General features: G+C 40.4%; 1 protein-coding gene across 1 annotated transcript; it reads left to right on the forward strand.

Moving 5' to 3' along the window:
* Nucleotides 1-290: 290 nt before the first annotated feature.
* Nucleotides 291-22,556, forward strand: LOC139748464 (uncharacterized). The gene is made up of 5 exons (XM_071661548.1): nt 291-519; nt 10,405-10,564; nt 14,299-14,408; nt 16,375-16,489; nt 20,773-22,556. Exons 1-5 carry the CDS (start codon nt 499-501, stop codon nt 20,928-20,930), a joined length of 564 nt encoding a protein of 187 aa, XP_071517649.1. The 5' UTR covers nt 291-498; the 3' UTR covers nt 20,931-22,556.
* The last annotated feature ends 545 nt before the right edge of the window (nt 22,557-23,101 follow it).

Below are 23,101 nucleotides of genomic sequence, written 5' to 3' on the forward strand. Positions count from 1 at the left end.
GCCACACCTGGTGTACGCGGGCCACACCAGTTGTAGGCGGGCCACACCAGGTGTAGGCGGGCCACACCAGGTGTACGCGGGCCACACCAGGTGTACGCGGGCCACACCTGGTGTACGCGGGCCACACCAGCTGTAGGCGGGCCACACCAGGTGTATGCGGGCCACATCTGGTGTAGGCGGGCCACACCAGGTGTATGCAGGCCACATCTGGTGTAGGCGGTCCACACCATGTGTAGGCGGGCCACACCTGGTGTACGCGGGCCACACCAGTTGTAGGCGGGCCACACCCGGTGCAGGCGGGCCACACCAGGTATAGGCAGGCCACAACATCTATCAGCCATTTGCGACAATAAAAACGATATATCTATTATAGTTGAGTTAGCGCTATAAGAACACAGTTTTCTCTGGGAACGTTTCTGTAATGACGTCACGGCTTGGTGGATGGTACACAGATAACCAGCGACGACTGGCGTCTCCGGGAAAATCTTGTGTTTTCGGATGGTAATTAAGTGCTTAGAGGTAAGAAAAAATGACGTTGTAATGAGTATGAGTTGTTATTGAGTATAATTAGTGTTATTTAATAGGTTACGGTTATAATAGAGCGTAGGGCAGAGGGTAAAGTGGATGGGGTTTGGGGGATGGTAGTGATCGGGAGGCAAATGGTGGATTGTTGTGGCTTCGGCGTCGGGAGAAAATGGTTCTATTTATGTATTTTACATTTTATTGTTGTGAAAATAGATAAGGGTTGTGGCGTTTGGTGTATTTGTGTTTTGTTTTTAGAAGGCAATGGGTCAGGAGTGAGTTGTGTGCGTTATGGGGGTTACGTTTGGGGTTACGTTTTCCCAGATCTTCAACGAGTAATGAACACTTTAAGTCGAGTTATTTATTTAATGGTGGAATTTCCATCATGTGCATGTTGCAGGTGATGTAGTAATTGGTTTTTAAATGTATTGTTCTTTTAATAGCTAGTTTGTGGCATGTGAGATGGTAATATGTAGGTCAGAGGCTGTATGTAGGAAATGTACATATTTGTAGTGAGGAAGGTGATAGGATCTGCTTCCTTGGTATGTTGTTAGTAATATTTAGATTTTTGACTCGACATTTTTCTAGAATGGAGACGGTTAATGGCTGGCTGGCATGTGTAAGTGGATTTATAATTTGTAATATAATTTGAGGTCACACATAAAATATTACACATTATATTAGTTTATTAGACCGTAATGAATGAATAGATAGGAATATAAGAAAACCGAAAAGTTGTATCATTTGAATATATATATATATATATATATATATATATATATATATATATATATATATATATATATATATATAAGCAGTTAATTTTATTTTAGATATTAATTTGTCATAATATATTTGTAATGAACCATGCTAGTGTATTCGTTAATTAAAAGATGCGTAAGAAGACTTTAAAATTAAAATTTTTGAGAATAGTTTTAAAATCATAGTAGTTAGGGGTGTGTACATCATGGGAAATGTGAGGTTTGAGTATGAAGTTAGTGAAAAACAGATGTAATTGAAGCAGACATAAAAACATGCTTTATTAGTTGTATAGTAGGTGTATTACATTGGTAATATTATGTTCAGTGAATGAATGATGTCAAAAATGTATGAAGTTCTGGAAGTGGGTCTTTTTAAGATGATAATGTAGCGCATAAGATTTATTATCAGTAATTAATTTAGATGTGTAGAGGAAGTGATTTTCAGTGGTATTGTGGTGTGTTTTTGAGAGTATTAACAGATGGAGAAAGTGTATGGAAGTGTTAATTGTTGTGAAAGATCCGAGTGATGGGTGATATTAGTGAGGGCTGTGTAAAATATGGGTCAAGATTTGGTTTGTGATGTAAAATTAGGTAAATTATTTGTATTGAATGAAGATGAGCTTTTGAAATTTGACCTAAGTTAACGTTCGTGGTGACAAGTGCCAAAATTGACATGTTTGATAAAATTTATTATCAGTAATTAATTTAGATGTGTAGAGGAAGTGATTTTCAGTGGTATTGTGTTGTGTTTTTGAGAGTATTAACAGATGGAGAAAGTATATGGAAGAGTTAATTGTTGTGAAAGATCCGAGTGATGGGTGATATTAGTGAGGGCTGTGTAAGATATGGGTCAAGATTGGGTTTGTGATGTAAAATTAGGTAAAATATTTGTATTGAATGAAGATGAGCTTTTGAAATTTGACCTAAGTTAATGTTCATGGTGACAAGTGCCAAAATTGACATGTTTAATAAGATTTATTATCAGTAATTAATTTAGATGTGTAGAGGAAGTGATTTTCAGTGGTATTGTGGTGTGTTTTTGAGAGTATTAACAGATGGAGAAAGTGTATGGAAGTGTTAATTGTTGTGAAAGATCCGAGTGATGGGTGATATTAGTGAGGGCTGTGTAAAATATGGGTCAAGATTTGGTTTGTGATGTAAAATTAGGTAAAATATTTGTATTGAATGAAAATGAGCTTTTGAAATTTGACCTAAATTAACGTTCGTGGTGACAAGTGCCAAAATTGATATGTTTAATGAATGTTTATATATATTATATTATTATTATTTTGCTTCGTCGCTGTCTCCTGCATTAGCGAGGTAGCACAAGGAAACAGACGAAAGAATGGCCCAACCCACTCACATACACATGTATATACATACACATCCACACACGCAAATATACATACCTCTACATCCCAACGTATACATGTATATACACACACAGACATATACATATATACACATGTACATACTTCATACTGTCTGCCTTTATTCATTTCCATCACCACCTCGCCACACATAATAACAACCCCGTCCCCCCTCGTGTGTGAAGTAGTGCTAGGAAAGACCACATAGGCCCCATTTGTTCACACTCAGTCTCTAGCTGTCACTGAAACCACAGCTCCCTTTCCACATCCAGGCCCCACAGAACTTTCCATGGTTTACCCCAGACGCTTCACATGCCCTGGTTCAATCCACTGACAGCACATCGGCCCCGGTATACCACATCGTTCCAATTCACTCTATTCCTTGCACGCCTTTCACCCTCCTGCATGCTCAGGCCCCAATCACTCAAAATCTTTTTTACTCCATCTTTCCACCTCCAATTTGGTCTCCCACTTCTCCTCGTTCCCTCCACCTCTGACACATTATCCTCTTGGTCAATCTTTCCTCACTCATTCTCTCCATGTGACCAAACCATTTCAAAACACCCTCTTCTGCTCTCTCAACCACACTTTTTATTTCCACACATCTCTCTTACCCTTACATTACTTACTCGATCAAACCACCTCTCCACATATTGTCCTTAAACATCTCATTTCCAGCACATCCACCCTCCTGCGCACAACTCTTATCCATAGCCCATGCCTTGCAACCATACAACATTGTTGGAACCACTATTCCTTCAAACATACCCATTTTTGATTTCCGAGACAATGTTTTCGACTTCCACACACTCTTCAACGCTCCCAGAATTTTTGCCCCCTCCCCCACCCTATGATTCACTTCCGCTTCCATGGTTCCATCCGCTGCCAAATCCACTCCCAGATATCTAAAACACTTCTCTTCCTCCAGTTTTTCTCCATTCAAACTTACCTCCCAATTGACTTGACCCTCAACCCTACTGTACCTAATAACCTTGCTCTTATTCACATTTACTCTCAACTTTCTTCTCTCACGCACTTTACCAAACTCAGTCACCAGCTTCTGCTGTTTCTCACATGAATCAGCCACCAGCGCTGTATCATCAGCGAACAACAACTGACTCACTTCCCACGCTCTCTCATCCACCACAGACAGCATACTTGCCCCTCTTTCCAAAACTCTTGCATTCACCTCCCTAACAACCCCATCCATAAACAAATTAAACAACCATGGAGACATCACACATCCCTGCCGCTTTATAGATTCAAGAAAAGTTATTGAAACTTGACAAGAGTTCACATAGCTGTTGAAATATGATTATGAGTGTAGTAGGAATAATTTTAATTGCCATTTTGACATTATATATTGCAGTAGAAGATGGATTAACTGAGGTAGGCTATGTGAAAATGTATGTGCCTGGTTAGTGTTTTTGAATCAATAATTATTTCCTTTTGTTAATGTTATAAGTTACTGACTTTGAATGTAGTTAAAATGTATTTGGTAATGTTTATTGAAGGAGGAGGTAAGAATGTATGAACTGCAATATTTGCCTGTGTTAGATTTAAAATTTACCAAGTATCACATAAAGAAATTATTATTTTACGTGATTTGTTGAGTTTTTTTTTTCTGCTGTCTCCCACATTTGCGAGGTAGCGCAAGGAAACAGACGAAAGAAATGGCCCAACCCACCCCCATACACATGTATATACATATGTCCACACACACAAATATACATACCTACACAGCTTTCCATGGTTTACCCCAGACGCTTTATATGCCCTGATTCAATCCATTGACAGCACGTCAACCCCGGTATACCACATCGATCCAGTTCACTCTATTCCTTGCCCGCCTTTCATCCTCCTGCATGTTCAGGCCCCGATCACTCAAAATCTTTTTCACTCCATCTTTCCACCTCCAATTTGGTCTCCCACTTCTCCTCGTTCCCTCCACCTCCGACACATATATCCTCTTGGTCAATCTTTCCTCACTCATTCTCTCCATGTGCCCAAACCATTTCAAAACACCCTCTTCTGCTCTCTCAACCACGCTCTTTTTATTTCCACACATCTCTCTTACCCTTACATTACTTACTCGATCAAACCACCTCACACCACACATTGTCCTCAAACATCTCATTCCCAGCACATCCACCCTCCTGCGCACAACTCTATCCATAGCCCATGCCTCGCAACCATACAACATTGTTGGAACCACTATTCCTTCAAACATACCCATTTTTGCTTTCCAAGATAATGTTCTCGACTTCCAAACATTCTTCAAGGCTCCCAGGATTTTCGCCCCCTCCCCCACCCTATGATTCACTTCCGCTTCCATGGTTCCATCCGCTGCCAGATCCACTCCCAGATATCTAAAACACTTTACTTCCTCCAGTTTTTCTCCACTGAAACTTACCTCCCAATTGACTTGACCCTCAACCCTACTGTACCTAATAATTAACCTTGCTCTTATTCACATTTACTCTTAAATTTCTTCTTTCACACACTTTACCAAACTCAGTCACCAGCTTCTGCAGTTTCTCACATGAATCAGCCACCAGCATTGTATCATCAGCGAACAACAACTGACTCACTTCCCAAGCTCTCTCATCCACAACAGACTTCATACTTGCCCCTCTTTCCAAAACTCTTTCATTCACGTCCCTAACAACCCCATCCATAAACAAATTAAACAACCATGGAGACATCACACACCCCTGCCGCAAACCTACATTCACTGAGAACCAATCACTTTCCTCTCTTCCTACATGTACACATGCCTTACATCCTCGATAAAAACTTTTCACTGCTTCTAACAACTTGCCTCCCACACCATATATTCTTAATACCTTCCTCAGAGCATCTCTATCAACTCTATCATATGCCTTCTCCAGATCCATAAATGCTACATACAAATCCATTTGCTTTTCTAAGTATTTCTCACATACATTCTTCAAAGCAAACACCTGATCCACACGTCCTCTACCATTTCTGAAACCACACTGTTCTTCCCCAATCTGATGCTCTGTACATGTCTTCACCCTCTCAATCAATACCCTCCCATATAATTTCCCAGGAATACTCAACAAACTTATACCTCTGTAATTTGAGCACTCACTCTTATCCCCTTTGCCTTTGTACAAAGGCACTATGCACGCATTCCGCCAATCCTCAGGCACCTCACCATGAGTCATACATACATTAAATAACCTTACCAACCAGTCAACAATACAGTCACCCCCTTTTTTAATAAATTCCACTGCAATACCATCCAAACCTGCTGCTTTGCCGGCTTTCATCTTCCGCAAAGCTTTTACTACCTCTTCTCTGTTTACCAAATCATTTTCCCTAACCCTCTCACTTTGCACACCACCTCGACCAAAACACCCTATATCTGCCACTCTATCATCAAACACATTCAACAAACCTTCAAAATACTTGCTCCATCTCTTTCTCACATCACCACTACTTGTTATCACCTCCCCATTTGCGCCCTTCACTGAAGTTCCCATTTGCTTCCTTGTCTTACGCACTTTATTTACCTCCTTCCAGAATATCTTTTATTCTCCCTAAAATTTAATGATACTCTCTCACCCCAACTCTCATTTGCCCTCTTTTTCACTTCTTGCACCTTTCTCTTGACCTCCTGTCTCTTTCTTTGATACATCTCCCACTCAATTGCATTTTTTCCCTGCAAAAATCGTCCAAATGCCTCTCTCTTCTCTTTCACTAATAATCTTACTTCTTCATCCCACCACTCACTACCCTTTCTAATCAACCCACCTCCCACTCTTCTCATGCCACAAGCATCTTTTGCGCAATCCATCACTGATTCCCTAAATGCATTCCATTCCTCCCCCACTCCCCTTACTTCCATTGTTCTCACCTTTTTCCATTCTGTACTCAGTCTCTCCTGGTACTTCCTCACACAAGTCTCCTTCCCAAGCTCACTTACTCTCACCACCCTCTTCACCCCAATATTCACTCTTCTTTTTTGAAAACCCATACAAATCTTCACCTTAGCCTCCACTAGATAATGATCAGACATCCCTCCAGTTGCACCTCTCAGCACATTAACATCCAAAAGTCTCTCTTTCGCGCGCCTGTCAATTAACACGTAATGAATAACGCTCTCTGGCCATCTCTCCTACTTACATACGTATACTTATGTATATCTCGCTTTTTAAGCCAGGTATTCCCAATCACCAGTCCTTTTTCAGCACATAAATCTACAAGCTCTTCACCATTTCCATTTACAACACTGAACACTCCATGTATACCAGTTATTCCCTCAACTGCCACATTACTCACCTTTGCATTCAAATCACCCATCACTATAACCCAGTCTCATGCATCAAAACCACTAACACACTCATTCAGCTGCTCCCAAAACACTTGCCTCTCATGATCTTTCTTCTCATGCCCAGGTGCATATGCACCAATAATCACTCATCTCTCTCCATCAACTTTCAGTTTTACCCATATTAATCGAGAATTTACTTTCTTACATTCTATCACATACTCCCACAACTCCTGTTTCAGGAGTACTGCTACTCCTTCCCTTGCTCTAGTCCTCTTACTAACCCCTGACTTTACTCCCAAGACATTCCCAAACCACTCTTCCCCTTTACCCTTGAGTTTCGTTTCACTCAGAGCCAAAACATCCAGGTTCCTTTCCTCAAACATACTACCTATCTCTCCTTTTTTCACATCTTGGTTACATCCACACACATTTAGACACCCCAGTCTGAGCCTTCGAGGAGGATGAGCACTCCCCGCGTGACTCCTTCTTCTGTTTCCCATTTTAGAAAGTTAAAAATATTGATGTATAGATTTAAATTTTTGCTTGATATTGATAGTTGTGTTATTTTTATATGTATATTGTGTGTATATTCTATTAGGTGTATTTGTTGTATTTCAGCTGTATTATTTGTTTAATTACAGTTGCATTTGCATTGAATATTAAGTGTATTAGTTTGATATGATTATAAGTAGTATGTTAGTATGTGTCTTACTTGTATATTAGCATAAGTGTAACTTTCATATTATAAGGTATATTGTAATTGCTATATTTTTTTTTTTTTTTTTTTTTTTTTTATACTTTGTCGCTGTCTCCCGCGTTTGCGAGGTAGCGCAAGGAAACAGACGAAAGAAATGGCCCAACCCCCCCCCCCCCCATACACATGTACATACACACGTCCACACACGCAAATATACATACCTACACAGCTTTCCATGGTTTACCCCAGACGCTTCACATGCCTTGCTTCAATCCACTGACAGCACGTCAACCCCTGTATACCACATGACTCCAATTCACTCTATTTCTTGCCCTCCTTTCACCCTCCTGCATGTTCAGGCCCCGATCACACAAAATCTTTTTCACTCCATCTTTCCACCTCCAATTTGGTCTCCCTCTTCTCCTCGTTCCCTCCACCTCCGACACATATATCCTCTTGGTCAATCTCTCCTCACTCATTCTCTCCATGTGCCCAAACCATTTCAAAACACCCTCTTCTGCTCTCTCAACCACGCTCTTTTTATTTCCACACATCTCTCTCACCCTTACGTTACTTACTCGATCAAACCACCTCACACCACACATTGTCCTCAAACATCTCATTTCCAGCACATCCATCCTCCTGCGCACATCTCTATCCATAGCCCACGCCTCGCAACCATACAACATTGTTGGAACCACTATTCCCTCAAACATACCCATTTTTGCTTTCCGAGATAATGTTCTCGACTTCCACACATTTTTCAAGGCTCCCAAAATTTTCGCCCCCTCCCCCACCCTATGATCCACTTCCGCTTCCATGGTTCCATCCGCTGACAGATCCACTCCCAGATATCTAAAACACTTCACTTCCTCCAGTTTTTCTCCATTCAAACTCACCTCCCAATTGACTTGACCCTCACCCCTACTGTACCTAATAACCTTGCTCTTATTCACATTTACTCTCAACTTTCTTCTTCCACACACTTTACCAAACTCAGTCACCAGCTTCTGCAGTTTCTCACATGAATCAGCCACCAGCGCTGTATCATCAGCGAACAACAACTGACTCACTTCCCAAGCTCTCTCATCCCCAACAGACTTCATACTTGCCCCTCTTTCCAGGACTCTTGCATTTACCTCCCTTACAACCCCATCCATAAACAAATTAAACAACCATGGAGACATCACACACCCCTGCCGCAAACCTACATTCACTGAGAACCAATCACTTTCCTCTCTTCCTACACGTACACATGCCTTACATCCTCGATAAAAACTTTTCACTGCTTCTAACAACTTGCCTCCCACACCATATATTCTTAATACCTTCCACAGAGCATCTCTATCAACTCTATCATATGCCTTCTCCAGATCCATAAATGCTACATACAAATCCATTTGCTTTTCTAAGTATTTCTCACATACATTCTTCAAAGCAAACACCTGATCCACACATCCTCTACCACTTCTGAAACCGCACTGCTCTTCCCCAATCTGATGCTCTGTACATGCCTTCACCCTCTCAATCAATACCCTCCCATATAATTTACCAGGAATACTCAACAAACTTATACCTCTGTAATTTGAGCACTCACTCTTATCCCCTTTGCCTTTGTACAATGGCACTATGCACGCATTCCGCCAATCCTCAGGCACCTCACCATGAGTCATACATACATTAAATAACCTTACCAACCAGTCAACAATACAGTCACCCCCTTTCTTAATAAATTCCACTGCAATACCATCCAAACCTGCTGCCTTGCCGGCTTTCATCTTCCGCAAAGCTATATATAGTGAAATATTTGCATTTATTGTATACTATTGTAGATGATTTTATTATATACTGATGTGTATTAATTGAATAATATTAATATGATGTTTATTGGTGTTATATTATCATGTGTATTACTGTTTTCAAATGTATTATGTTTTTTGCAAGGTTTATTGCTGTTATATTTTGAATGTTACAAATTGTAAAATTTATAATGAATAATGTATTTTAAGAGCTTATGTACATTTGTGTTTGTATATATATACTTGGATGGCATTGCAGTGGAATTTATTAAAAAATGGGGTTACCATGTTGTTGACTGGTTGGTGAGGATATTCAATGTATGTTTGGTTCATGGTGCAGTGCCTGAGGATTGGCGGAATGCATGCATAGCGCTGTTGTACAAAGGCAAAGGGGATGATAAAGGTGAGTGTTCAAATTACAAAGGTATAAGTTTGTTGAGTATTCCTGGGAAAGTATATGTTAAAAAGATTATTAAACCAATGGAAATTTTTTTGAGAATTTGAGGGGATATCACTTTGTAAATGTGGATTCAAGTAGGCATACTTATTGCATTGCAAACCAGTATGAAACTGGTGTCCTTTATATGGCTAATACTACTTTATACTGGCTACTAAACATGTGTTATATACATAGGATGTCTATATTTCGTTTCCTGCTTATCGAATGGATCACGTTTACAGTTGGCTAACTCGTATATTCCTGCACTTTAAGTCGATTTATGTGAGCAAACCAAGGCTGTATGCTCATGATTTAATACATAATTGGGAACCAAAAACTGTCGAGTTGGTCTTCATAATTTTAGACAAACTAGCAGGCATAGCTGTAGATGAGTGGTGTTCAGTGGTAATAATAGGAATAGTTGAGGAAATGTAGTTTAGTGGTTCTGACATATTGGGGTAAAGGAATATAATCAATAGTATGTGGTTGCTTTTGGTTAAGCATTTCACTTTGCAGGTGAATGGCCACTCGCTAGACAGCGTAACCCGGGAGTTCCTACTAGATGGTGTAGATCAGAATGTACAGGAAAGTTGGCGTGCAAACTACATGGGAGTGGACGTCTTCACCACCCGTGGCAGTCCCATAGCAGGAACGATCTCTGGAGTGCTAACTAGTGGTAGGTTTTCTGCTACTTAATGGTCTTGTTTTGATCTAGTTGGGCATAGGAATGGGATAAGGAACCTCCTAATTTTTCTGATGGAAAGTTCCACTATTTCCTAATATTTTCTAACCATGAAAGTGTGCTGCGAGGTGCAACTGGAGGGATGTCTGATCATTATCTTGTGGAGGCTAAGGTGAAGATTTGGATGGGTTTTCAGAAAAGAAGAGTGAATGTTGGGGTGAAGCGGATGGTGAGAGTAAGTGAGCTTGGGAAGGAGACTTCTGTGAGGAAGTACCAGGAGAGACTGAGTACAAAATGGAAAAAGGTGAGAACAATGGAAGTAAGGGGAGTGGGGGAGGAATGGGATGTATTTAGGGAATCAGTGATGGATTGCGCAAAAGATGCTTATGGCATGAGAAGAGTGGGAGATGGGTTGATCAGAAAGGGTAGGGAGTGGTGGGATGAAGAAGTAAGATTATTAGTGAAAGAGGAGAGAGAGGCATTTGGACGATTTTTGCAGGGAAAAAATGCAATTGAGTGGGAGATGTATCAAAGAAAGAGACAGGAGGTCAAGAGAAAGGTGCAAGAGGTGAAAAAGAGGGCAAATAAGAGTTGGGGTGAGAGAGTATCATTAAATTTTAGGGAGAATAAAAAGATGTTTTGGAAGGAGGTAAATAAAGTGCGTAAGGCAAGGGAGCAAATGGGAACTTCAGTGAAGGGCGCAAATGGGGAGGTGATAACAAGTAGTGGTGATGTGAGAAGGAGATGGAGTGAGTATTTTGAAGGTTTGTTGAATGTGTTTGATGATAGAGTGGCAGATATAGGGTGTTTTGGTCGAGGTGGTTTGCAAAGTGAGAGGGTTAGGGAAAATGATTTGGTAAACAGAGAAGAGGTAGTAAAAGCTTTGCGGAAGATGAAAGCTGGGAAGGCAGCAGGTTTGGATGGTATTGCAGTGGAATTTATTAAAAAAGGGGGTGACTGTATTATTGACTGGTTGGTAAGATTATTTAATGTATGTATGACTCATGGTGAGGTGCCTGAGGATTGGCAGAATGCGTGCATAGTGCCATTGTACAAAGGCAAAGGGGATAAGAGTGAGTGCTCAAATTACAGAGGTATAAGTTTGTTGAGTATTCCTGGTAGATTATATGGAAGGGTATTGATTAAGAGGGTGAAGGCATGTAGAGAGCATCAGATTGGGGAAGAGCAGTGTGGTTTCAGAAGTGGTAGAGGATGTGTGGATCAGGTGTTTGCTTTGAAGAATGTATGTGAGAAATACTTAGAAAAGCAAATGGATTTGTATGTAGCATTTATGGATCTGGAGAAGGCATATGATAGAGTTGATAGAGATGCTCTGTGGAAGGTATTAAGAATATATGGTGTGGGAGGCAAGTTGGAAAAGCAGTGAAAAGTTTTTATCGAGGATGTAAGGCATGCTTTGAAGAATGTATGTGAGAAATACTTAGAAAAGCAAATGGATTTGTATGTAGCATTTATGGATCTGGAGAAGGCATATGATAGAGTTGATAGAGATGCTCTGTGGAAGGTATTAAGAATATATGGTGTGGGAGGCAAGTTGGAAAAGCAGTGAAAAGTTTTTATCGAGGATGTAAGGCATGTGTGCATGTAGGAAGAGAGGAAAGTGATTGGTTCTCAGTGAATGTAGGTTTGTGGCAGGGGTGTGTGATGTCTCTATGGTTGTTTAATTTGTTTATGGATGGGGTTGTTAGGGAGGTGAATGCAAGAGTTTTGGAAAGAGGGGCAAGTATGAAGTCTGTTGTGGATGAGAGAGCTTGGGAAGTGAGTCAGTTGTTGTTCGCTGATGATACAGCGCTGGTGGCTGATTCATGTGAGAAACTGCAGAAGCTGGTGACTGAGTTTGGTAAAGTGTGTGAAAGAAGAAAGTTAAGAGTAAATGTGAATAAGAGCAAGGTTATTAGGTACAGTAGGGTTGAGGGTCAAGTAAATTGGGAGGTAAGTTTGAATGGAGAAAAACTGGAGGAAGTAAAGTGTTTTAGATATCTGGGAGTGGATCTGGTAGTGGATGGAACCATGGAAGCGGAAGTGAATCATAGGGTGGGGGAGGGGGCGAAAATTCTGGGAGCCTTGAAGAATGTTTGGAAGTCGAGAACATTATCTTGGAAATCAAAAATGGGTATGTTTGAAGGAATAGTGGTTCCAACAATGTTGTATGGTTGTGAGGCGTGGGCTATGGATAGAGTTGTGCGCAGGAGGGTGATGTGCTGGAAATGGGATGTTTGAGGACAATATGTGGTGTGAGGTGGTTTGATCATGTAAGTAATGTAAGGGTGAGAGAGATGTGTGGAAATAAAAAGAGTTTGGTTGAGAGAGCAGAAGAGGGTGTTTTGAAATGGTTTGGTCACATGGAGAGAATGAGTGGGGAAAGATTGACCAAGAGGATATATGTGTCGGAGGTGGAGGGAATGAGGAGAAGTGGGAGACCAAATTGGTGGTGGAAAGATGGAGTGAAAAAGATTTTGAGTGATCAGGGCCTGAACATGCATGAGGGTGAAAGGCGTGCAAGGAATAGAGTGAATTGGATCGATGTGGTATGCCGGGGTCAACGTGCTGTCAATGGATTGAACCAGGGCATGTGAAGCGTCTAGGGTAAACCATGCAAAGTTGTGTGGGGCCTGGATGTGGAAAGGGAGCTGTTGTTTCGGTGCATTATTACATGACAGCTAGAGACTGAGTGTGAACGAATGGGGCCTTTGGTGTCTTTTCCTAGTGCTACCTCGCACACATGAGGGGGGAGGGGGGGTTATTCCATGTGTGGCGATGGAAACAAATAAAGGCAGACAGTATGAATTATGTACATGTGCATTTATGTATATGTCTGTATGTGTATATATATGTGTACATTGAGATGTATAGGTATGTATATTTGCATGTGTGGACGTGTATGTATATAAATAAAAAAAAATCTTTGCATGATTGATAAAAAGCTGTTTAATCAGTTTCATTTTAACTAGTAACCTACATCTTTTGTATTTGTAATAGACCATCTATTCAGACTACTTAACCTAAATATCTTGTTTTTTAGACCAGTTGTCAAATTTTCCACACCTTGAAATACATAATGTAGGCAGTTGACATGCTTTTATTGGACTGAACAAGGGCATGTGAAACAGCAGGGGGAAACCATGATGTGCAGGCTGTGTTTTTGGTGCTTTGCACATGTCATGTAGAGAATGGATGAGTGAATGTAGCCTTTCTTTTTCTGTTCCTGGCACTGCCTCACAAATACAGGAAACTGCAACCAAGTATGAAAAAATGTAGTCATCCATAGACAAAGCCTGAGTTTCTACCACTCGCTCACTGTTTGGGTAAAATGTTCCAATCTCCATATTATTATATAAATAGTTTGCACACTTATGCCCTCAGTTGCTTCAGTAAAACAAATTTAATTCCCCTTCCTTAATATGCATTTCCTACATCAGTGTTAGGTTAGATTTTTTTAGCTTTGCTGGCTTTTTTTTTGAATCGTTCTTTTTATTGTTTTGTTAGATTATTGGATGTCATATAAAGTACTAAGTCTCTGAATGGTCATTCCTTTTTTCATGTAGCATTTGGTTGCTAAAACACTTTAAGTATCTTCACCCATATAGGGGTGGTGTATCTTATGAGAGCAAATCCATAAGTGGTGTAACTTTACTTTTAGCACTTTTTGAATATTGGTTGTGGTATTTTGTAAATTTACATCGTCTAAATTAATTTACTTTTTCTAGTGTCGGTGGGTGGCATGACGGTATGTGACTTGGTAGTTATGACCAGAGATGATATCGTAGCAGACAACCTTGTTTACACAGCCCCCATCTCCATATTTGGTGATGTTTTGGTGAGATTTCATGATTACTAAGCTTCATATTTCTATATTTTGTGGGAATGACAAAGGTAAGGTGGAAGGTTTAGTATAAAGATGGCACTTGAAAAATCTGCAGAAACAACTGTGGTGTGTAGTAGCAATAACCACCCAAGTTTCTGTATATGGTTTTAAAAATGATCTAGGTTCTATGATGGTAAATATTTCATCTATTTCAAACCTAATTTACACTTTCAGTACTTCAACCCTTCCTATATACTACTCCTTATACTCATTCCCTTTCTCGTACTGAAAATATATCTACTTATTTTGGACCTTTGCAGCATCTTAGAGATGAGAAGCAGCAACCTAGTTAATTAAATGGTGCTTCTAATGCAATTTCTTCCACCATTCAACCCTGGAGTAACGAAAAGATGTTGAGAATAGCCTTATACTCCACTCTTTCCTAGAAATCCCACATAATCAACATGGCAAATTCTGCTTCCCTAAAGCTAGGAATGTTGTATAGGCGCCCTGATTGTTTTTCTTGTGAGCAGTTATCACATCTACAAGGGTTTCATATACACATCTCTAGTGGCTCTTCCTCCACCTTTAAAAGTCAGGTCTACAAACACTTGTAGAGCCCTATTCAACTTCTATTTACTTTTCCTTGTACTTTATTTCTTTCATACAAGATTGCCTTCAATAGGGGCATGTTATTTCTGTGCCACATTTTCTTTTGAAAAAAAGATTTGCTTAGATTGTAATTAGTAAAATACAGCAGTTATGAAAATTATTGGTATAGCTTTATGAAATTACTATTTTCACATGGAGATTACCAATATTGCAAAATTAAATCACTTGATTGGTAAACTGAAATGTTTTAATGATTGTACTCTCAATACACTAAGTATTATTGCTCAAGCAGTCTGGCTATACACTAAATTTATTGGTTGAGTGCATTTGAAGAATGATCCAAGAAAGTTTTTGCTAAGAATGCATTGTAGTTACCAAGTGAAATAAGAGTGGTTCGAAAAGTTGTTTGGAAATAATGTCAAAAATAGAAAGTTTCATGTCCAAGTTAGTTATCTTTAGAAATAAGGACAAATTCCTTGCTAAAAAATTTTATTAGTGGAATTAAACTGAAACCAGGTTCTTTAGGTCCTGGAAAACTCTGTAAAATTTACCGGCCAAAGACTGAATTTGATTGATACGTAAAGCTGCAGATCAAGCAAATTTAAGAAGGTTGTTTGTCATATGCTATTCAGTTCTTTATAGACTGAAAGAAATCTGCTTGAGACTGAGTGTGAACAAATGTGGTGTAGTGCTAGGAATGGATGAAGGCAAACATGTATGAAAATGTACGTGTGTATATGTCTGTGTATGTATATGTACATGTATGTGTATTTATGTATGTGGTTGGGCCCATCTTTGTTTCCTGGTGCTACCTCTCGGATGGGGGGAACTAAACTGGAGATCAGAGGATGGAGTAAAAAGATTTTGAGTGACTGGGGCTTGAACATGCTGGAGGGTGAAAAGCATGCTTGGGATAGTGTGATTTGGAACAATGTTGTGCAGTTGGTTGACTGAGCCCCAGCATCTAGGGTAAACCGTGGAAAGTCTGTGTGGCCTGGTTATGGATAGGGAGCTGTGGCTTCGGTGCGTAACACATGACAACAAGAGAGCAGGTGTGACTGGATGCAGCCATTCTAAATATTTTTCTGGCTCCACTTTGCTAATGTAGGTAATAGCATTCGGGAATTAAAAGGAAATTTACTTAAGTTATCAGTTACATTGAAGGTTAAAATGTGACTCCTGGGGGATGACAACAGTGGACAAAACAATCCTGTGGTGTCTGCCATGCTATGCAGACGGTGAAACAAAGTAGAATGGCTGCAAAAAGTTTTTTTTTTTTTTTTGGATTATGAGAATTCACCCTTAAATTATGATTGAGATTACACCTTTACAAGATTACTTTTCTTTAAGATCCACATCGTTCCAGGTGTCCGGACTAGTGGATGGCCAAGATGTGGATCACCTGTTTTCTACCAGGGTCACACTGGATGGAATACAAACATTATCTGCATCTTACATATTTGAAGCAATCAGAGTAGAGGGTAAGCAACTTGTTTAACATAGAAATTTATATAAAGTATTCTGTGTACTTGTTATCACCTCCCCATTTGTGCCCTTCACTGAAGTTCCCATTTGCTCCCTTGTCTTACGCACTTTATTTACCTCCTTCCAGAACATCTTTTTATTCTCCCTAAAATTTAATGATACTATCTCACCCCAACTCTCATTTGCCCTCTTTTTCACCTCTTGCACCTTTCTCTTGACCTCCTGTCTCTTTCTTTTATACATCTCCCGCTCAATTGCATTTTTTCCCTGCAAAAATCGTCCAAATGCCTCTCTCTTCTCTTTCACTAATAATCTTACTTCTTCATCCCACCACTCACTACTCTTTCTATTCAACCCACCTCCCACTCTTTTCATGCCACAAGCATCTTTTGCACAATCCATCACTGATTCCCTAAATACATCCCATTCCTCCCCCACTCCCCTTACTTCCATTGTTCTCACCTTTTTCCATTCTGTACTCAGTCTCTCCTGGTACTTCCTCACACAAGTCTCCTTCCCAAGCTCACTTACTCTCACCACCCTCTTCACCCCAACATTCACTCTTCTTTTCTGAAAACCCATACAAATCTTCACCTTATCCTCCACAAGATAATGATCAGACATCCCTCCAGTTGCACCTCTCAGCACATTAACATCCAAAAGTCTCTCTTTTGTGCGCCTGTCAATTAACACGTAATCCAGTAACGCTCTCTGGCCATCTCTCCTACTTACATATGTATACTTATGTATATCTCGCTTTTTAAACCAGGTATTCCCAATCACCAGTCCTTTTTCAGCACATAAATCTACAAGCTCTTCACCATTTCCATTTACAACACTGAACACCCCATGTATACCAATTATTCCCTCAACTGCCACATTACTCACCTTTGCATTCAAATCACCCATCACTATAACCCGGTCTCATGCATCAAAACCACTAACACACTCATTCAGCTGCTCCCAAAACACTTGCCTCTCATTATCTTTCTTCTCATGCTCAGGTGCATATGCACCAATAATCACCCATCTCTCTCCATCAACTTCCAGTTTTACCCAAATGGAGGCTAAGGTGAAGATTTGTATGGGTTTTCAGAAAAGAAGAGTGAATGTTGGGGTGAAGAGGATGGTGAGAGTAAGTGAGCTTGGGAAGGAGACTTGTGTGAGGAAGTACCAGGAGAGACTGAGTACAGAATGGAAAAAGGTGAGAACAATGGAAGTAAGGGGAGTGGGGGAGGAATGGGATGTATTTAGGGAATCAGTGATGGATTGCGCAAAAGATGCTTGTGGCATGAGAAGAGTGGGAGGTGGGTTGATTAGAAAGGGTAGTGAGTGGTGGGATGAAGAAGTAAGAGTTTTAGTGAAAGAGAAGAGAGAGGCATTTGGACGATTTTTGCAGGGAAAAAATGCAATTGAGTGGGAGATATATAAAAGAAAGAGACAGGAGGTCAAGAGAAAGGTGCAAGAGGTGAAAAAAAGGGCAAATGAGAGTTGGGGTGAGAGAGTATCATTAAATTTTAGGGAGAATAAAAAGATGTTCAGGAAGGAGGTAAATAAAGTACGTAAGACAAGGGAGCAAATGGGAACTTCAGTGAAGGGCGCAAATGGGGAGGTGATAACAAGTAGTGGTGATGTGAGAAGGAGATGGAGTGAGTATTTTGAAGGTTTGTTGAATGTGTTTGATGATAGAGTGGCAGATATAGAGTGTTTTGGTCGAGGTGGTGTGCAAAGTGAGAGGGTTAGGGAAAATGATTTGGTAAACAGAGAAGAGGTAGTAAAAGCTTTGCGGAAGATGAAAGCCGGCAAGGCAGCAGGTTTGGATGGTATTGCAGTGGAATTTATTAAAAAAGGGGGTGACTGTATTGTTGACTGGTTGGTAAGGTTATTTAATGTATGTATGACTCATGGTGAGGTGCCTGAGGATTGGCGGAATGCGTGCATAGTGCCATTGTGCAAAGGCAAAGGGGATAAGAGTGAGTGCTCAAATTACAGAGGTATAAGTTTGTTGAGTATTGCTGGTAAATTATATGGGAGGGTATTGATTGAGAGGGTGAAGGCATGTACAGAGCATCAGATTGGGGAAGAGCAGTGTGGTTTCAGAAGTGGTAGAGGATGTGTGGATCAGGTGTTTGCTTTGAAGAATGTATGTGAGAAATACTTAGAAAAGCAAATGGATTTGTATGTAGCATTTATGGATCTGGAGAAGGCATATGATAGAGTTGATAGAGATGCTCTGTGGAAGGTATTAAGAATATATGGTGTGGGAGGCAAGTTGTTAGAAGCAGTGAAAAGTTTTTATCGAGGATGTAAGGCATGTGTACGTGTAGGAAGAGAGGAAAGTGATTGGTTCTCAGTGAATGTAGGTTTGCGGCAGGGGTGTGTGATGTCTCCATGGGTGTTTAATTTGTTTATGGATGGGGTTGTTAGGGAGGTAAATGCAAGAGTTTTGGAAAGAGGGGCAAGTATGAAGTCTGTTGGGGATGAGAGAGCTTGGGAAGTGAGTCAGTTGTTGTTCGCTGATGATACAGCGCTGGTGGCTGATTCATGTGAGAAACTGCAGAAGCTGGTGACTGAGTTTGGTAAAGTGTGTGGAAGAAGAAAGTTAAGAGTAAATGTGAATAAGAGCAAGGTTGTTAGGTACAGTAGGGTTGAGGGTCAAGTCAATTGGGAGGTGAGTTTGAATGGAGAAAAACTGGAGGAAGTGAAGTGTTTTAGATATCTTGGAGTGGATCTGGCAGCAGATGGAACCATGGAAGCGGAAGTGGATCATAGGGTGGGGGAGGGGGCGAAAATTCTGGGAGCCTTCAAGAATGTGTGGAAGTCGAGAACATTATCTCGTAAAGCAAAAATGGGTATGTTTGAAGGAATAGTGGTTCCAACAATTTCGTATGGTTGCGAGGCGTGGGCTATGGATAGAGTTGTGCGCAGGAGGATGGATGTGCTGGAAATGAGATGTTTGAGGACAATGTGTGGTGTGAGGTGGTTTGATCGAGTAAGTAACGTAAGGGTAAGGGAGATGTGTGGAAATAAAAAGAGCGTGGTTGAGAGAGCAGAAGAGGGTGTTTTGAAATGGTTTGGGCACATGGAGAGAATGAGTGAGGAAAGATTGACCAAGAGGATATATGTGTCGGAGGTGGAGGGAACGAGGAGAAGAGGGAGACCAAATTGGAGGTGGAAAGATGGAGTGAAAAAGATTTTGTGTGATCGGGGCCTGAACATGCAGGAGGGTGAAAGGAGGGCAAGGAATAGAGTGAATTGGAGCGATGTGGTATACCGGGGTTGACGTGCTGTCAGTGGATTGAATCAAGGCATGTGAAGCGTCTGGGGTAAACCATGGAAAGCTGTGTAGGTATGTATATTTGCGTGTGTGGATGTATGTATATACATGTGTATGGGGGGGGGTTGGGCCATTTCTTTCGTCTGTTTCCTTGCGCTACCTCGCAAACGCTGGAGACAGCGACAAAGTATAATAAAAAAAATAATAAAAATAATGTTACAAATTGTAAAATTTATAATGAATAATGTATTTTAAGAGCTTATGTACATTTGTGTTTGTATATATATACTTGGATGGCATTGCAGTGAAATTTATCAAAAAAGGGGGTGACCATGTTGTTGACTGGTTGGTGAGGATATTCAATGTATGTTTGGTTCATGGTGAAGTGCCTGAGGATTGGCGGAATGCATGCATAGCGCTGTTGTATAAAGGCAAAGGGGATGATAAAGGTGAGTGTTCAAATTACAGAGGTATAAGTTTGTTGAGTATTCCTGGGAAAGTATATGTTAAAAAGATTATTAAACCAATGGAAATTTTTCTGAGAATTTGAGGGGATATCACTTTGTAAATGTGGATTCAAGTAGGCATACTTCTTGCATTGCAAACCAGTATGAAACTGGTGTCCTTTATATGGCTAATACTGCTTTATACTGGCTACTAAACATGTGTTATATACATAGGATGTCTATATTTGGTTTCCTGTTTATCGAATGGATCACGTTTACAGTTGGCTAACTCGTATATTCCTGCACTTTTAAGTCGATGTATGTGAGCAAACCAAGGCTGTATGCTCATGATTTGATACATATAATTGGGAACCAAAAACTCGTGTTGGCCTTCATAATTTTAGACAAACTAGCAGGCATATCTGTAGATTAGTGGTGTTCAGTGGTAATAATAGTAATAGTAGAGGAAATGGAGTTTAGTGGTTCTGACATATTGTGGTCAAGGAATATAATCAATAGTACGTGGTTGCTTTTGGTTAAGCATTTCACTTTGCAGGTGAATGGCCACACGCTAGACTGCATAACCCGGGAGTTCCTACTAGATGGTGTAGATCAGAATGTACAGGAAAGTTGGCGTGCAAACTACATGGAAGTGGATGTCTTCACCACCCGTGGCAGTCCCATAGCAGGAACGATCTCTGGAGTGCTAACTAGTGGTAGGTTTTCTGCTACGTAATGGTCTTGTTTTGATCTAGCTGGGCATAGGAATGGGATAAGGAACCTCCTAATTTTTCTGGAGGAAAGTTCCACTATTTCCTAATATTTTCTAACCATAAAAGTGATATCAATGTTAAATGAAGGCGAGCTTGGGATGGGGGCGAGTTGCTTAGGCAAGGTGGCAGAATAGGGTCAGTGCAAGGATTACCTTACTTGATGCTAGAAGCTTTATTGGTTGTAGTTGTACACACATGATGACACTCTTGGCCTTCTCTCCCTTTTTTTTTTTTTTTTTTTTAAGAAAAGGAGTTAGGGCTGTGAAAATAACGCAGGCATTATGTATTTACAGAATAGTTCTTGATTACTAACAAGACTGCGTAGGAAAGACAACAGGGAAGTTGCCATTACACTGTCCTTGCACATTCATTGCTCCTAGCTTGTCCTCCTAAACGGTACCTTTTTCAAAAATAATTTTAATGGGCTTTTCTTAGAATTTATATGTGAACAGTAATTTGAAGATAAAGGATTTTTAGTTTTGTACCCAGAGTACTGTTAAAAGTAGGCATAAGTAGAACTGCATGAAACATTGCAGTATAGTATATCTTAAGGTATTTCTTTCCTTTTGAAATAAAATGTATTTTTTGTACTTGTTACATTTCATGGAGAAAGATTGATTGGTTGATGAAGTTGTGAAAATAGGCCATAACTATCTATCTATGTCTCTGACACCCTTCCCCTCTGGTAACACCCTCCCATACTCTGTGATAGCACATTTGCAAATTCTTATCCTTTACACCGATAATTTTCATTCATTCATGGCCATACCTCTCCTCCTTCCTCATCCTCCCATAACTTGCATTTTCTCTCCATACACCCTGCCAAGGATATGGGCTTCCCTAATCTCTAGAACGTCCAAACTATAACTTTCAAAATTCTCCCTAAGTTCCCTCCTAAACTCGCTTGTCAACCCATTTACATTGAGCCAATGTTCATTACACATAACAGCTAGAGACGTGAGTGTGAATGAATGTCTTTTTTTTTTTCCTGACGCTATCTCTATGAAACATGGGGTAGCAATGCTGTTTCCTGTGGGGTGGGGTAATGCCAGGAATGGGTGAAGGCAAGAAGTAAGAATATGTACATGTGTATGTATATATATGGGCATTTATGTATATATATGTGTATATGAGTAGATGGGCCATTCTTCGTCTGTTTCCTGGCGCTACCTTGCTGATGCGGGAAACAGCGATTATGTCTTTATAGAATGTATATATTGTTTCTTACATTTTTCATATGTATATATGTGTATGTGTGTGTGTGTGTGTGTATGTGCGTATGTGTGTGTATGTGTGTGTGTGTGTATATGTATATATATATGTATATTATCCCTGGGGATAGGGGTGAAAGAATACTTCCCACGTATTCCTCGCGTGTCGTAGAAAGCGACTAGAGGGGACGGGAGCGGGGGGCCGGAAATCCTCCCCTCCTTGTATTAACTTTCTAAAATGGGAAACAGAAGAAGGAGTCACGCGGGGAGTGATCATCCTCCTCGAAGGCTCAGAGTGGGGTGCCTAAATGTGTGTGGATGTAACCAAGATGTGAAAAAAGGAGAGATAGGTAGTATGTTTGAGGAAAGGAACCTGGATGTTTTGGCTCTGAGTGAAACGAAGCTCAAGGGTAAAGGGGAAGAGTGGTTTGGAAATGTCTGGGGAGTGAAGTCAGGGGTTAGTGAGAGGACAAGAGCAAGGGAAGGAGTAGCAATACTCCTGAAACAGGAGTTGTGGGAGTATGTGATAGAATGTAAGAAAGTAAATTATCGATTAATATGGGTAAAATTGAAAGTTGATGGAGAGAGGTGGGTGATTATTGGTGCATATGCACCTGGGCATGAGAAGAAAGATCATGAGAGGCAAGTGTTTTGGGAGCAGCTGAATGAGTGTGTTAGCGGTTTTGATGCACGAGACCGGGTTATAGTGAGGGGTGATTTGAATGCAAAGGTGAGTAATGTGGCAGTTGAGGGAATAATTGGTATGCATGGGGTGTTCAGTGTTGTAAATGGAAATGGTGAAGAGCTTGTAGATTTATGTGCTGAAAAAGGACTGATGATTGGGAATACCTGGTTTAAAAAGCGAGATATACATAAGTATACTTATGTAAGTAGGAGAGAT

This window comes from Panulirus ornatus, unplaced genomic scaffold (assembly GCF_036320965.1).
Source record: "Panulirus ornatus isolate Po-2019 unplaced genomic scaffold, ASM3632096v1 CTG_3884_pilon, whole genome shotgun sequence".
In the NCBI taxonomy this organism is placed as follows: Eukaryota; Metazoa; Arthropoda; class Malacostraca; order Decapoda; family Palinuridae; genus Panulirus; species Panulirus ornatus.

Bases quoted from the DNA above. Each gene is read 5' to 3' on its own strand.
- LOC139748464 (XM_071661548.1), top strand. From the start codon at position 499: ATGGTAATTAAGTGCTTAGAG. The intron at 520-10,404 runs GTAAGAAAAAAT...TTCACTTTGCAG, and splicing joins TGGTAATTAAGTGCTTAGAG to GTGAATGGCCACTCGCTAGA. The intron at 14,409-16,374 runs GTGAGATTTCAT...ACATCGTTCCAG, and splicing joins CCATATTTGGTGATGTTTTG to GTGTCCGGACTAGTGGATGG.